The sequence below is a fragment of the Thamnophis sirtalis genome, unplaced genomic scaffold (genome assembly GCF_051295495.1).
Source record: "Thamnophis sirtalis isolate CommonGarterSnake01/CBP01778 unplaced genomic scaffold, rThaSir2_p1.2 scaffold_11, whole genome shotgun sequence".
NCBI lineage: Eukaryota > Metazoa > Chordata > Lepidosauria > Squamata > Natricidae > Thamnophis > Thamnophis sirtalis.
In genome coordinates, this window is record NW_028261391.1 from 41,545,928 (window position 1) to 41,559,463 (window position 13,536).

The 13,536-nt window shown below is 37.1% G+C and overlaps 1 protein-coding gene across 1 annotated transcript in view; it reads left to right on the forward strand.

The window, feature by feature from the left end:
- EFHD1 (EF-hand domain family member D1) overlaps nucleotides 1–11,757 on the forward strand; it is a 32,066-nt gene extending 20,309 nt beyond the window's left edge. The window contains exons 2-4 of the mRNA XM_014052856.2: nucleotides 183–330; nucleotides 8,888–9,022; nucleotides 9,310–11,757. Of these exons, the coding sequence (XP_013908331.2) occupies nucleotides 183–330; nucleotides 8,888–9,022; nucleotides 9,310–9,444 (418 nt within the window). The 3' untranslated portion in view covers nucleotides 9,445–11,757. The remainder of the gene's footprint in view (nucleotides 1–182; nucleotides 331–8,887; nucleotides 9,023–9,309) is intronic.
- The last annotated feature ends 1,779 nt before the right edge of the window (nucleotides 11,758–13,536 follow it).

Sequence of the window (13,536 nt, forward strand, 5' to 3'; positions counted from 1 at the left end):
GGAATTGTTGGCTGAACAATGCATGAAAATGGCCCTGGTTAGAGGGTGGTATTTGGACTGATTTTGACAAAATATTAGGGGTTTACGCTGATTAGCTTGAGCTGTGTTATATTTTGTGTGAACTTCACCTTGTCAGCCAGGCAGCCTAACAGTGTCCTTTTAATATTTCTTTTTCTGCTTAGGTATGACTCTGGAAAGGATGGATACATTGACCTGATGGAATTGAAGCTGATGATGGAGAAACTTGGTGCACCTCAGACACATTTGGGTCTGAAGAATATGATCAAGGAAGTGGATGAAGACTTTGATGGCAAGCTCAGTTTCCGTGAGGTACGTGCTAGTAAGAAAGATATGCAATGCAATAAGAATGTGGAACTTAGCTACTACTTCTGCTTTTCAGGTTTTAGGAAAAAAATAATGTGCAGTACATTAAGAATAAGATTTCAGTACCCTATTTACAGTAACACAAGAGGTTATTCAAGGACATAATTTCCCAAAGGAATTCCCAAGTATTAGAACTTGCTATTTATACATCTTCCCTATCCATTCCCAAATTTAAACTATGGGAATCTTATGTTTTAAAGATATTGAAATCCAAACTCTGCAGTACTACCTGACTTGCATAGCATGTTAAGTCATGCTTACTTGGTAGTAATCTTCTACTTATTTATTAGATTTATATTCTGCCTTTATTTTGTGAGATTCAGAGTGGATTTTTTCTTACTAGAACCCTGTGAGTTAGATTGAGCTGAAAAAAAGTGATGCAAAGCCACCAAGCTGGCTTCTATGCCTAAGGGAGGATTAAAATGTACTTTAAATCCTGAGAATACCGATTGCATTAAGCCCTGCACGAAACAATGGAATATAAAACAGTTTGGTGTAGAACCAGTTTGGTGCAGTGGTTAAGGTATGACGCTAGAAACTAGGACACTGAATTCTACTTCCACCTTAGACATGAAAGGTGACTGGGTTACTCTCTGTCAGCCCATACCACTTCAGAGGGTTGTTGTGAGAAAACGGGAGGAAGAATGAATATCATTGTGTTTATCACCTTGAGTTATTTATAAAAATAATAAAAGTGGAATATTAAATAAATAAATAAATAATACATTGCTTTTGTTCTTACTAAACACTGATATGCTTGAATTTGCTTGGTTTTGACTCGGCATATTGGGTAAGAACTATAGTTGGACTGTAGGGAACATGCCATGGATTTATAAGCCTCTTAGTCTCCTCCACTTCCTCTTTCCCCTTGTATGCTTCAATCACTCAGGCACATTCTGCATTGAGCACAATAGGGATTACTGTAATATCCAAAGAAAAATCAGAAGACAATTCAAATGGTATTTTCTGAACCAATTTTGGCACATAAATAATGTTATCCACATCAGAGCCATTCATTTATTGAAATTAAGAACTAAGGGGTGAATTGTATATATGCACAGAGTCAGGGAAGGGAACTTGGAAGAAATGTTAAGAAATATTAAGCAAAAAAGACAAAAGTGTTACTTAAGTCCTTGGAACAGAAGTAATATTAAGAAAAGAATCCGGTTGGCTCCTGCATGACTCAGTGAAGCATAAGAGGGAAGGAAGAAGAAGTACAATCAACTTGTGAAATTTTGTTATTTTAGCCTACAATAAAGCATCGTTCTCATCTTCCTGTGAAGTTGAGTTTTGTATCTGATCTGCATTTAGGAGGACAGGAAGAGCCTCTTATTCCCTGCAAAAATAAGCAATATTCACTTGTTGGGTACTACCCAAAGACATCCAAACAGTGTTTTCCAACTTCAGATTCTATGGCATGGTACAAAGTGGATAGTTCTGCACAAAGCAAGTGCCTCTTTGATTCAGATATCGTATATGCATTGTGAAAACCATTCTTTATGGAACAAAAGTTTAAGGTGGGTGTCGGCAACCCACAGCTCCAGAGGCACATGCAGCTCTTTGACCCATCTCCTGCAGCTCCCTGCTGACCTGGTTGCATGACCTGTTCTCCACCCCAAGACACTGGCCCAAACTGGCTGTGGCTGATAGCAACCTCACTAATATGAGGGCTGGCGGGATGGGAATGGGATCTGGGAGAAGGGTATGATGGAAAAGGGGACAGGCCTGCAGCTGAGGAGCGAGCATGAACCGCAGTGGCAGCTTTCCCGAAAATGATCCTCCTCCTCACGCAAACCTCTGGCCAGCTGTTGCGGGGCTAGGAAGGCGCATGATCGGGGCAAGCATCAGGATATCCTCAAGTGAGTGGCCAGGCTCAGCCAAAGCGCAGTGAAGGTGCACAGAGCAGACAGTTTGACTGGCTTTCTCTGAGCCTGATCCTCAGGGTGTGCATGCAAGGTTCGGCGGGGCCAGCCCCCTTTTCCCGCTGTCCTGAGCTTCTTCACTCCTCCAGCTGAGCAGTGCCAGTGGTGGCATTGATTGAAAGCACCCTAATGCCGGCAGTGGCACCGCTCAGTTGGAGGAGTAAAGAATCTCAGGGCAGCGGGAAAAGGGGAATGGCCCCGCCGAACCGCGCACGCCAGTTTGATAGGCCTGATCTTGAGGGACATCAGGAAGAGCTACTACCAAGACAACAGTCAAATGAAAGAAGGGAAAGGGCGGAGGCACATTCATACTTGGAAAATTCTGTTACTATAACTTTACAGTAGTTCTGAAGTACTATTGTAGTAAAGTAGTACTAATCTACGTACTACTAATTGATCTACCTTGAAGGGCAAAGGAAATTCCTACCACTCTGGTATAGCTGTAGCATAGATGTTGTGCAGCAGGGAAATGGTATAATAAAGGGATAGATCATTTTTTGAAATGTAGTATTTCTGCAGCATTAGAGTTAATGTGGAGCAAATAAAAAGACTAATCAATTGGTTTGTGGACTAACCTGAATATTTATTTCTCATCTTTTGTTTTAATTCATAAATGACTACTTTGAAATGTAATAGTCAAAATAATTGGAAGTTACGACTTTATGTTGATGTGTTACTGTAATAATAAAAAGAACTCTTAAAGCCTTTCAGTATAGTTCCTCTAAAGCATTATTCACTTGATCTTGAGTAAACAATTCAATTGTAATGGCAATATTACACATTACTACCTTACTGCTGATCCCTGTCCTACTTTCTGTCCTATGGCAGAGTCCTGATTTTGGGTATGCAGAGCAGGTTAGGTAAAGCTACTTTGCTATCCTCCTGTTTATAATTGTCACAAGCCTTGGGGTGGATATTTGTTAATCACAGCATGGATATACAAGGGGTGCAATTTTGAAAGAACACTAAGCCCATATGGAAGGATAGACAAGGCTTGCTATGCAAAAAGCACCAGTTTAGCATCAGAACACTTAAGGAAAACTTAGGGGTAACTCAGATGTGGGTTAAGGATGAGATGAAAGCATTGTTGTTCAAAGATGAAAGAAGAACAAAAAAAAATCATCTTGCATATTAGCAAGCACTTTATATTTCATCCACATTGAATGTGTGCTACTAGGGAAAGAGCAGGGAAATTCCCTTAGTTGTGTTCTATAGTTTTGCAACGGTAATTTATTCCGATCTATTTTTACATCTGGTATTTAATAAAGTTAATTTTTACTTCTTTCAATTATCACTCCATCAATGTATAACTAATTGCCACATACCATTCCAGACCAACTCTCAAAGTGAATAACATGCATATAAAACAACACACTTGCTACAAGTAATTTATTTCATCACGAATAATGACTACATATCTGTTCTATGTTTCGTCTAAACGTCTATTTTTTGTTGTGAAATGTTTGATTTGTTCTTTGGGCTCTCCCTTTTTTCCTAAAAAGATTGTCACTACCCCTGGGGCTACCAGATCTGGGCTATAGGCACTAGATTTTGCAAAACCATACTGAAAAGTCTAGTATTTTACTACCACCTGGTGGTCATCCTTAATTTTGCAGCTCAGAAAATGTAACCTTACTAGCAGAGTAAAATGGAATCTAGTAATATATAGACTTGCAAATGCTAGTTGTCTTAGATTCTTTCAAGGGGAAATTTGTTCATGTCAGAGGTTTCTGGAATGACAGTTGTTCTCTGAGAATTCTAAAGGGTATCTTATTCTAGTACCTTTAAACAGTAGAATATGATGTGTCTTGATTTGAAGCTTTGCTACAGATATGTTGCTTTCTTTATTTTCTGAAGAGTGATTTGATTTGGTACCTGAACATATACAGATTGTACAAATTATATCCGTAAATACTGATATAATATTGTGAAGAATCTCTAAAAAGTCATGTCAATGTGAACATTGTGAAATCACTAGCTACTTATCTAGAGAGAACTTTTTCTATTCCTGTGCATAGAGATGATCTGGATTTGGCAGCTCCCATCTGGCCTCTTCCAGCTGTTTAGATGAGTCATTCCCATGTGCCTCTCCTTTTTGCTCTGTCAAGTGGTATTACAATGTGTTTCTCTATTCTTGTGGCCAAAGGGGGAAAATCTGCCTGATAATTCTGAGGACTATAATTCCCCTACAAACAGCTATGCCTGTGTACATACTGGCTAGATTTGTATTCTGTGAACTAGAGTGACACTGAATTTGAAGAGCTTCTTGTTAATAATAAATATATAAGGAAGCTTTCTTGTGAAGGTGTTGTATGAAGATGTTAATTTTGATTCATGCCAGATCTTCCACCACCACCACCCAGAGGCACCCTGTGCTCCGCTTCCTGCTCCTCAGGGTCTCTGCAAGCCTTGGGTCTGCTTCCCTCTCCACCAGGCTCCACACCCTTCTCCTCATCCCATGTCACTAATTATGCTTATGTTTCAAAGATCTCTGTTGCTTGGCTTAGGGAAGGAGTGCAGGCTGCTCCATTCCTGGGCTATGTATTGAGATCCTGAAAGTAAGCACCATTTTCAGAGCAGCCACAATTCAATGAGACTATCCTAAGAATGGCAGTCACTTCTGGAAATGCGCCACATGGCCCAGGAACAGAATGGCCTATCCTCCCTTCCCTAATCCATGCTTTGGAAATCTTCGAAAGGCAAGTGAGGAGGAGGCCGTGGGCCCAGTGGTGAAGCAGGCCCAAAGCCTACAGGAACCCAATAGGGGGAGGAAGGTTGGGGGGGACGGGACACTGTAGCATCCCTGCAATTCAAGAGTGAATGATCGCAGGCACCCTACGGCAGTTATACCTTTGGAATTGGGTCTAAGTAGCTTTTGGGGAGTCCACCATAATGTTGAATAGTTGCTAAGCAAGTCATTATTGTCAAGGACTTTCACAATATAATGAGGATGCTTTCTCAGTTAGATTCTGTACAATTTTTCAATTAATGAATTATTATTGATACGAGATTGCCAGCATGGTTAAACTGCTAAACTTTATGTTTGTATCAGCTTCCTTGCACTGAAGTATAAGTATAATCTTTATTGTCATTGTACTTAAATATAACAAAATTGGTGTGAAGGTCTGTTTATTCATGAATTAGACCAATAAATTGGAGAAAATGCATCAATTCAGGAGTAATGAACATGATTTAGATGCAGGAACTGGCAAAATAGCTTTAATTTGGCCAACTACATATTCTGTTCTCCAGCAAAGGGTTTCAGAAGCTGGCCTACATGTTTAAAATATTCCAAGTCAATTCTATAACTAGTTTCTTACAAAAGGCAGTTTCTTGTCCTCTTTATATCAAGAAATAAACCATATTGTTCTATTTCTATGGGCTTGTCATGGCAACTATGGCAGAAAGTAAACTCCCTTAGTCAAGAACATCTTTATCATGCTAAGAAAAATCTGAAACAAGGGTTGAGATGATGACATTCAGTGGCTTTGTGGTTGTCAGCCATTACGGTAACTTCAAAATTTCCTCTCTTCAAATATTGAGTCTGTATTGATACCACACTAGCATTCCAGGTGTGTACAATTGCTATAAATTACCTTCCCAGCTCAGCCACCTAGATCTTAGTAATGATATATACTCAAGGTTGCAAGCATACCCAATACTTCTACATCCTTCTAATTTTCCCACAACAACTACAACCCTGTGAGGTGGATTGGACTGAGATTAACCCAAATTCACCCCTCTGGCTTTCGTGCTTAAGACGGTCTAGAACTCCCTCTAGTGCCTTAACCACTAGACTATCTGCCCAGTTTCCTTGACTTTGCCTTTATCGCATTCCAGCCCATGAATGAAACAGGCAGAATCCTCTAAAATAGTTTTTTGTCCATTAAGCCAGCAGTGATCCATGAAAGTGTAATGGTGAGTATATTCTGACACACTTTACTTTGGGCAATTTCCTCTACTCCATTTTTTTAATCCTCCAGAAAGAAACTCCAGTTTTAAAAGACTATAAAACAACTTACTGTTAAAACAACCTGTCATCTGATTAATGAGGTGAGTTGTCAGTAAAGCAAGAGAGGCTGCACTGGGCAGCTCTGACAATCAGCTGCCATGTGGGCCTACTTCTATAGCAGAAAGGAGCTTATCCAGAAGCTAATTGCCAGAGTTGCATGAAAGGTAGGAGATTGGCTGTTTGATAAGCTTGGTTTGAGGCAGGCTGAGCCCTGTTTAAAAAAAACAAACCTATGATCAAAGGAAACCTGCTATCCTGCTTATTGTCATGCTGGGAGAACTATCTAGCTAAGCAGCCCCCAAACTTTTGGGCATCAGGGTCTGATTCCCTAGAGAGATGTTTTTCCGTGGACTGAAGGGGGTGTGGTTTCATGTACTGTCTGCATCTTGCAGATGGGGCTGTTTGTTTGCGTGGCCTGATTTCTGGCATGCTGCGAACTGGTCCTGGTTCGTGGACTGGGGGTTGGGGACCCCGGATCCAACAAGATTAAAGGTCTATCCCATTTTATTGATGAGTACATTCTTTCCACTGATCACCATTTAATGGCTTGGAAAATACCAGATTTTAACAGATGGCTTAGCCATCTAGGCATTTATCAGCCACCTATCTTAATATTTTAATTTTATATATTTTTTATCATATTTAAAAATTTTGTGTGTGGTGAGAGAGGGGGGGGGAGAGAGGGAGGGAAATGGGGGAGATGATTCATTTAATGGCTTTCCATTATTGCACAATTGGAATTAAGGCATTACCATTTGGCAGTAAGGTTGAACAGATGCTATAGAGGCAGGATAGATATTGCCAATAGAGACATTTTATGCAAATTTAATTTTCTGACAGTTTAGGAATGGTAGATGGTGCTATAACTTAACCAAGCTATCGGGGAAAGCACAACATTAAGATAGGATGACTCATGATTTCTCTTGAAATAAGACACCACGGGTAGGAGATTTTAAGTCCTCTATTTGTTAGGGGAAACATGCCGAAATACACAAGGGGATTAAATTACCAATTTCCTCCAAGAAGACATCTTCATAATTGTTTGTTTTTCCCACTGCATGAAAGTTTCTGTAGATAGTTTAATATTAGGAACAAACTGGTATTCTGAGAGGGAAATCTAGAGATTTGATGTGTTAGCTCAGTCCCTCTATCCTACAGTAGTCTTTAGTCTCTGTACTGTATTGCAATGAGTAATGACTTCATCATCGTGGCACAGCCTTTGTTTATAGGCACAAGTTGAGCCAGAGAATGTGATTCACTGAGGAATTGTTAAGTACTGTCCTAGCAAATAGTACTACATGGTTGGATGAATACACCCATTCTAACTATGGCCTGAAACAGTTTAGCAGTTTTGTAATCTTCTCCCACCCATCCCTGGGGCATTTAGGGAGTTTTATTTTTTTTATTTCAGATGCTATATTAGTAAGCTAGTAGGAAAAAGAACGAAAACTTGGGAACAAACAGTTCTGCCAGATGCCTAACTTCCTGATATATATATATACTAATAATGTGATTATATATATATATATATATATATATATATATATATATATATATATATATATATATATATATATATATATCACATTATTAGTATCATTAGATTCTACTGTCCCCTAGTGAAAAAATATGAATTCTGCACAGAATAATAGTGAAATCAGTGCTATCAATTATATGTAGTAAAAGTTGCAGCCAGAATTGTCTGTAGAACTTGAAAAATTATTTTGTGGTTTTCTATGCTAAGGGTTTATAATTTTGTCTCTATGTAAAGTGGAAATACAATTGAATCCATTGAATATATGGATATGTTGAAATTTGGAATATAAACTAACTAGAAGCAATAACTTTGAATAAAGTATCACTCTAAAATTTAATAGCATCTTTGGTCTTCTTTTAAACTTCTCTTTGGTGTTGGGTTTCTCATCAGAAAAAGGGAGATAGAAGTGCAATCTTTATTCCTCTGTCATAAATTATTTATTTTTAATAGCCTTCCTTAGAGAAGCTGTAGGTTATATGTTCTTCTTAGTTGTTTGTGGGGAAGTTGGGACAAAACATTTATCTGATGGGTCTCCTCCTCTGTCAGTAGGCTCTAATGGATTTACCAGACTGTAATGGCAATGTTTCAGCAGAATGAGGCTTTCAATCAATGTCCTAGACTAATGTTGCCATAAAGGCATTAATGGGAACTATTTTATGGGGTTGGCTATATTACAGCTACCTGGTGCTGCTTGAAGTACTGAGCAGTTGCTCACAGATACCAATTGCTGCTGCCAACTTTTGAGTGGGAGGAGTAAAGGGAAGTAACATTGCAGAAAAATGTTAACCTAATCTTCCCCAGTGTAGTGTCCTCTTGGGTATATATGTCTACAGTTGCTATAGTTATGGGAGCTTTTAAATAAACATTTAAATAAGGTTATGATCTAGCCACAAATCTTTATCTATTTGGACTCTAAACAAATACATTTTCAGAATAAATGCAGAAGTTTAATTTTGAATCTCCAGTCTTAGACTTGGAGTTTAATCTTATTTAGTTTTTCTAAATAGTTTCCCATTGTATTATTTCCCCTAGTTTCTTCTGATTTTCCATAAAGCTGCAGCTGGAGAACTTGAAGAAGACAGTGGATTGATGGCTTTAGCAAAGCTTTCTGAAATAGACGTGGCTCTTGAAGGAGTAAAAGGAGCCAAAAACTTTTTTGAAGCAAAGGTAAAAAAATATGTGTAAGGTGTCTTGGGGTTTTTCCAAGTTACCACAAATTGTTGAGTGTATAGAAAATAATGACACAAAGTGAATTTTGTTATTTAAATCAAATCAAATATTTGTCCTGACCCTGGAATGTGGCCATTGTAATGCTACTCACAAATAATGTGAATTTTTTTCTCTCTGCACAAGCTGTGTACTTGTGATAATGAGATAAGCTCCACTGAATACAGTGGTTTTTTTTTTTTTACAATTGTTGCAATGATATTAACCATTTCATACCTGAATTTTAGGTTCAAGCTTTGTCTTCATCAAGCAAGTTTGAAGCAGAAATAAAAGCAGAACAAGATGAGCGAAAGCGTGAGGAAGAGGAAAGACGGCACCGCAGAGCAGCCTTCCGAGAACTCAAGTCAGCATTTAGTCAGTAGTGGAAGCAATCAGTCACCAGAAATTGGTGTACATCCTTAAAAGCTTTGTCTGTGATTAGACATCTACCTAAATGGAAACAGAAGTGTTATGATGCCTCTTTTTCTTTCTTTTTTCTTTTTCCTTTTTGAAGCTCCTGTTTAGGTGCTGGAGGATGTGCCACCAATGGTAGCATTCAGAAATTGCAAATGCTAGATGTAATTCCAATAGGCCTTACACTCTAATAATAGTTGCTTAGAAGAATTAAATGTCCTAATAATGAAGTCCCATTGGCAGATGCCAAAACTCCTCATAAATAAATTGAATACTGGCAATTTCATTTTTTTTTTGTCATTCTAAACAATCCTGCTTCAAACGTTATAAAATATTCTTCAGAATTCCTTTCTACATAATGCTTGGCTCTGCTTTACTTTCACAATAAGACCTTGTTTCTCAGATAAGCTGAAATGCTTTAATTCCAAGAACTCTGTATATTAGGAAACTGAGCTGATGGTGGTGCTGGGGAGGATGGGATAAAGGAAATTTCTAGTTATTAGATTTTTGCTGCAGTCCAAATATATTCTTATCTAAATGACGGTTATGTTTTTTTCATTCTGCTGATTCAAGTTCTCCCCCAAGTTAGACTTAAATACCTCTCAATTTTTCCATGACAGTCATGAGAAAATGTTTAAGGGACACCACAGGCTACAGCTGGAAAGAGGAGACAGGAAATCCAAACTGCACAAGCGAAATTCTCTGTATATTTTTCTGAATCCAAGCTGCTATTTAAGAGTGCTGAATACATATCAAGAATACAATATTCACCCTTCAGTTTTTCCTCTTTTCTCTGTAACAAAGCAAGGAACCGTTTTGATCTTAGATCTTCTGCCTTACTTAGTTCTGTACTTTTGTGGTCACATTCGTTTATATGATTTGCATGGGGACCAGAACCTTTTTTTCCTTTTTGTGTATTTTAGTCATTGAGTTTTAACAAGTAACGAAATTTCTATCTGTAAGAGATTAAGGGAGCAGTATAATTTAGGACACATTAGCTTTCCACTCTGGAAATCCTCATACTACTTGTGGATCCTTATTGAGAATTAAACTCCTTTTTGAAGAGTTACCACTTTCATAAGATGGTGAAATTATTTGCCAGTTCCAACAGTTTATTCGCAAGGAAAACTAGATTTCAAAGCAGAACCTGTAATATAGTTCAACAAGCTTCTATTGGATACAGAATTTACACATGTATGTCTACATACATAGAGAAGAAAAATGCTTGCTGCTTTACTAATCTTGCCATCAGATTGCAAACAAATATGTTGTTTCTTTGTTTTCACATTTAGCTTTTTATACTGAGATACTAAACTATGTGTGCAGAATAATTAAAAAAAGCAGCCTGTTGAATATATAATAGTGGATAAAAGAATTGCTAGTAATTGAAACTGTATTTGCAAATCCACAGATTATATTTGATAAAAATTGCATGTTTTACCTAAAATATTTATAATAAATGTTTTTTATATATCACAAAGTTTCGGGTTTTTTGTGTTACATATGTAAATAAATGTTTTAAAAAATTGGTGGGGACTAAATTTGAAATTCTGTATCAAAATTTGCCTCCTTTAGGGAAAATGGCTTTACATTTATGCTCTGAAAAATATGAATCAATAGTTATTAGAAAGATCAAAAGTAATTTGTGGAATTCACATTAACTCTGTTGTTTTATCAATACCATTAGAATGATTGGTATGATTGCATGAATATATCTGGTATGAATCCCAGAAAGGATACTTCTTAATACTCATGAGCCCAAGACTGAATTGTTCTCATTTGCTTTTGAAGTGTTCTGTTATTTAGTATTGACTGTAATGTCAACTATTTCCACTGTTTATAAAATTGCTTTGACATGATCTAAAATGAGTATGTATTAGTACAACCATGCTGAAGCTTCTGTTTAATGAAATATAACTAGCCTTCTTAATTTGGTTTACTCCAGAGGTAGCAGGCATCAAAACATCAGAGATCCTTTTCTAGAAAGCTAACAAAGAGTTTATGTTTTTGGAAATTTTTCTTTTAAAGTCTGTGATAGGTCATTGTTTGTTGAAAATGCCTTTGAGAAAACAGAGACAGGAAGGCAGTCTGAGGAAATATAAATGGCAAATTATATCAGATTTCATTGAAAGATGCTTAAACTTCTTTCCTTTGAGCTCCGCCTAGTGGATTGTTTCTGTACTCAGTTTGAACTGCAAATATTATTTTATATAGAAATTTCCTATAAATACCAGCCAATAAATGGAATGGGAGAAACAATTAAAAATCCTTTCTCTTTGCAAGCTATATTTTTCTTTTGCTGAAACTTTAAATAACCCAATGAACAACTAACAAAAAAAAAAACACCCAGTGTTTAAATCTTATTCTATGTTATGCTCATTGTTCTGATTATTAAAAACATTTACAGTTATATTTGAGAGGAGTTTTTTCGCAGTTAATTTTTGTCAATTGGGAAGGTGTTGTAAGATGGCCGTGGAGGAGAAGGAAATAGATTGTTTGCTACGGGCATGCATCAGTGACACAATTATTTTTTGGAAAGTGAGCTTTGAATGTGCAAATCCTTTCCATTTTAAATACCATGCCTAATGAAGTAGAAAAATTTGAGATGAGAAAAAATTATTTAGCAGAGGATATAAGAAGTCCCTGATATTTATATTCAACTATATTTATTTAATTTTATCCCACTTTTATCCCTTTATAAGTAACTCGAGGCGGTGGACATAACCTAATGCTTCTTCCTCCTTCTCTTTTCCCCACAATAATAACCTGCAAAATAGGTTGGGCTGAGAAAGTGAAAGTGGCCCAAAGTCATCCAGCCATCTTTCATGCGTAAGGAGAATAGAACTCGGGTTTGCTGATTTCTAGGTGGCACCATAACCATTACATCATCCCATTATTTATAATTATTTATAACCATAAGAGAGCTGAGTTGTCAGTGTAGCATAGCAGTTAACATGCTGAACTAAGGGTAGGGAGCCTCAGGTTTAATCCTATCACTAAAGTTCACTGATAACTTTGGGCCAATCACACAATGCTCAGTCCATCCTCAAATGTTAAAATGGGAGAAGGGACTGGTGTGTTTGTCCTCAAGAGATCCTGGGGGAAAGATATAAACATTTAACAATTGTTGACAGCCAATGTAATGTCAGTCAGGAACTGGTTTGGCATCAGAACATCAGGTTCACCTGCAGCTATAGAAACCTAGTGTTTTGTACCCTGCCAATCTCATAGGGTTATTTGATGGAGGGGATAGAAAATGTGCTGCTTTGAGCTCCTAAAAACTATGAAGAAATGGATATCCTTATAAATGGCAAATACTTTTTAAAGAATGCTTAGTCTCATTTCTGAATAACTTACTGCCAGCAAGGGTTATATGGAAAATGAAGAATGGCATTCTTACCAAATTGTCGATGTATTTCAAATAAAGTGAAAGACATGCTATTGATAGATCAAAGAAAGAAAAAGAACACAAATCCTAAAATACAAGTAACATTTAGCTCCTCTTATCAGCAGATAGTGATATTCTCTTTGTAATAAATTAGGAAGATCTGATTGCAATTAATTAAAACTCTTGCATTATTTAGACTAGATGACTGCAATGTATCCTTATGAACAAAATGCTTTGTTCATTTATTTAGTTGGAATTACAGGTAATCCTTGATTTATAATCATAACTGAATCCAAAAATTCCATCGTTAAGCAAGATGGTTAAGTAAGTTTTGCTCCATTTTATGACCTTTCTGCCACAGTTAAGTAAATAATTGCACTTCTTAAGTTAGTAACATGTTTGTTTAGTGATTTTGGTTTCCCCATTGACTTTGCTTGTTAGAAATTCACAAATGATCATGTGACCCCAGGACAAATGCATCACATGCAGGCCATACCCACACCTCCACGAAGGGAAAAAACGTTGCAATACGTCATGTGACGGCAACGGGATGCAGCAAATTTGACACCCGTGGTTTACATTATATTCTTGTTATAATAGTCCAATACATATTACACATTGTTATGATCTAAATGAGAACAAGCACAAACCTAAATTGGGAAGGGATTATTTT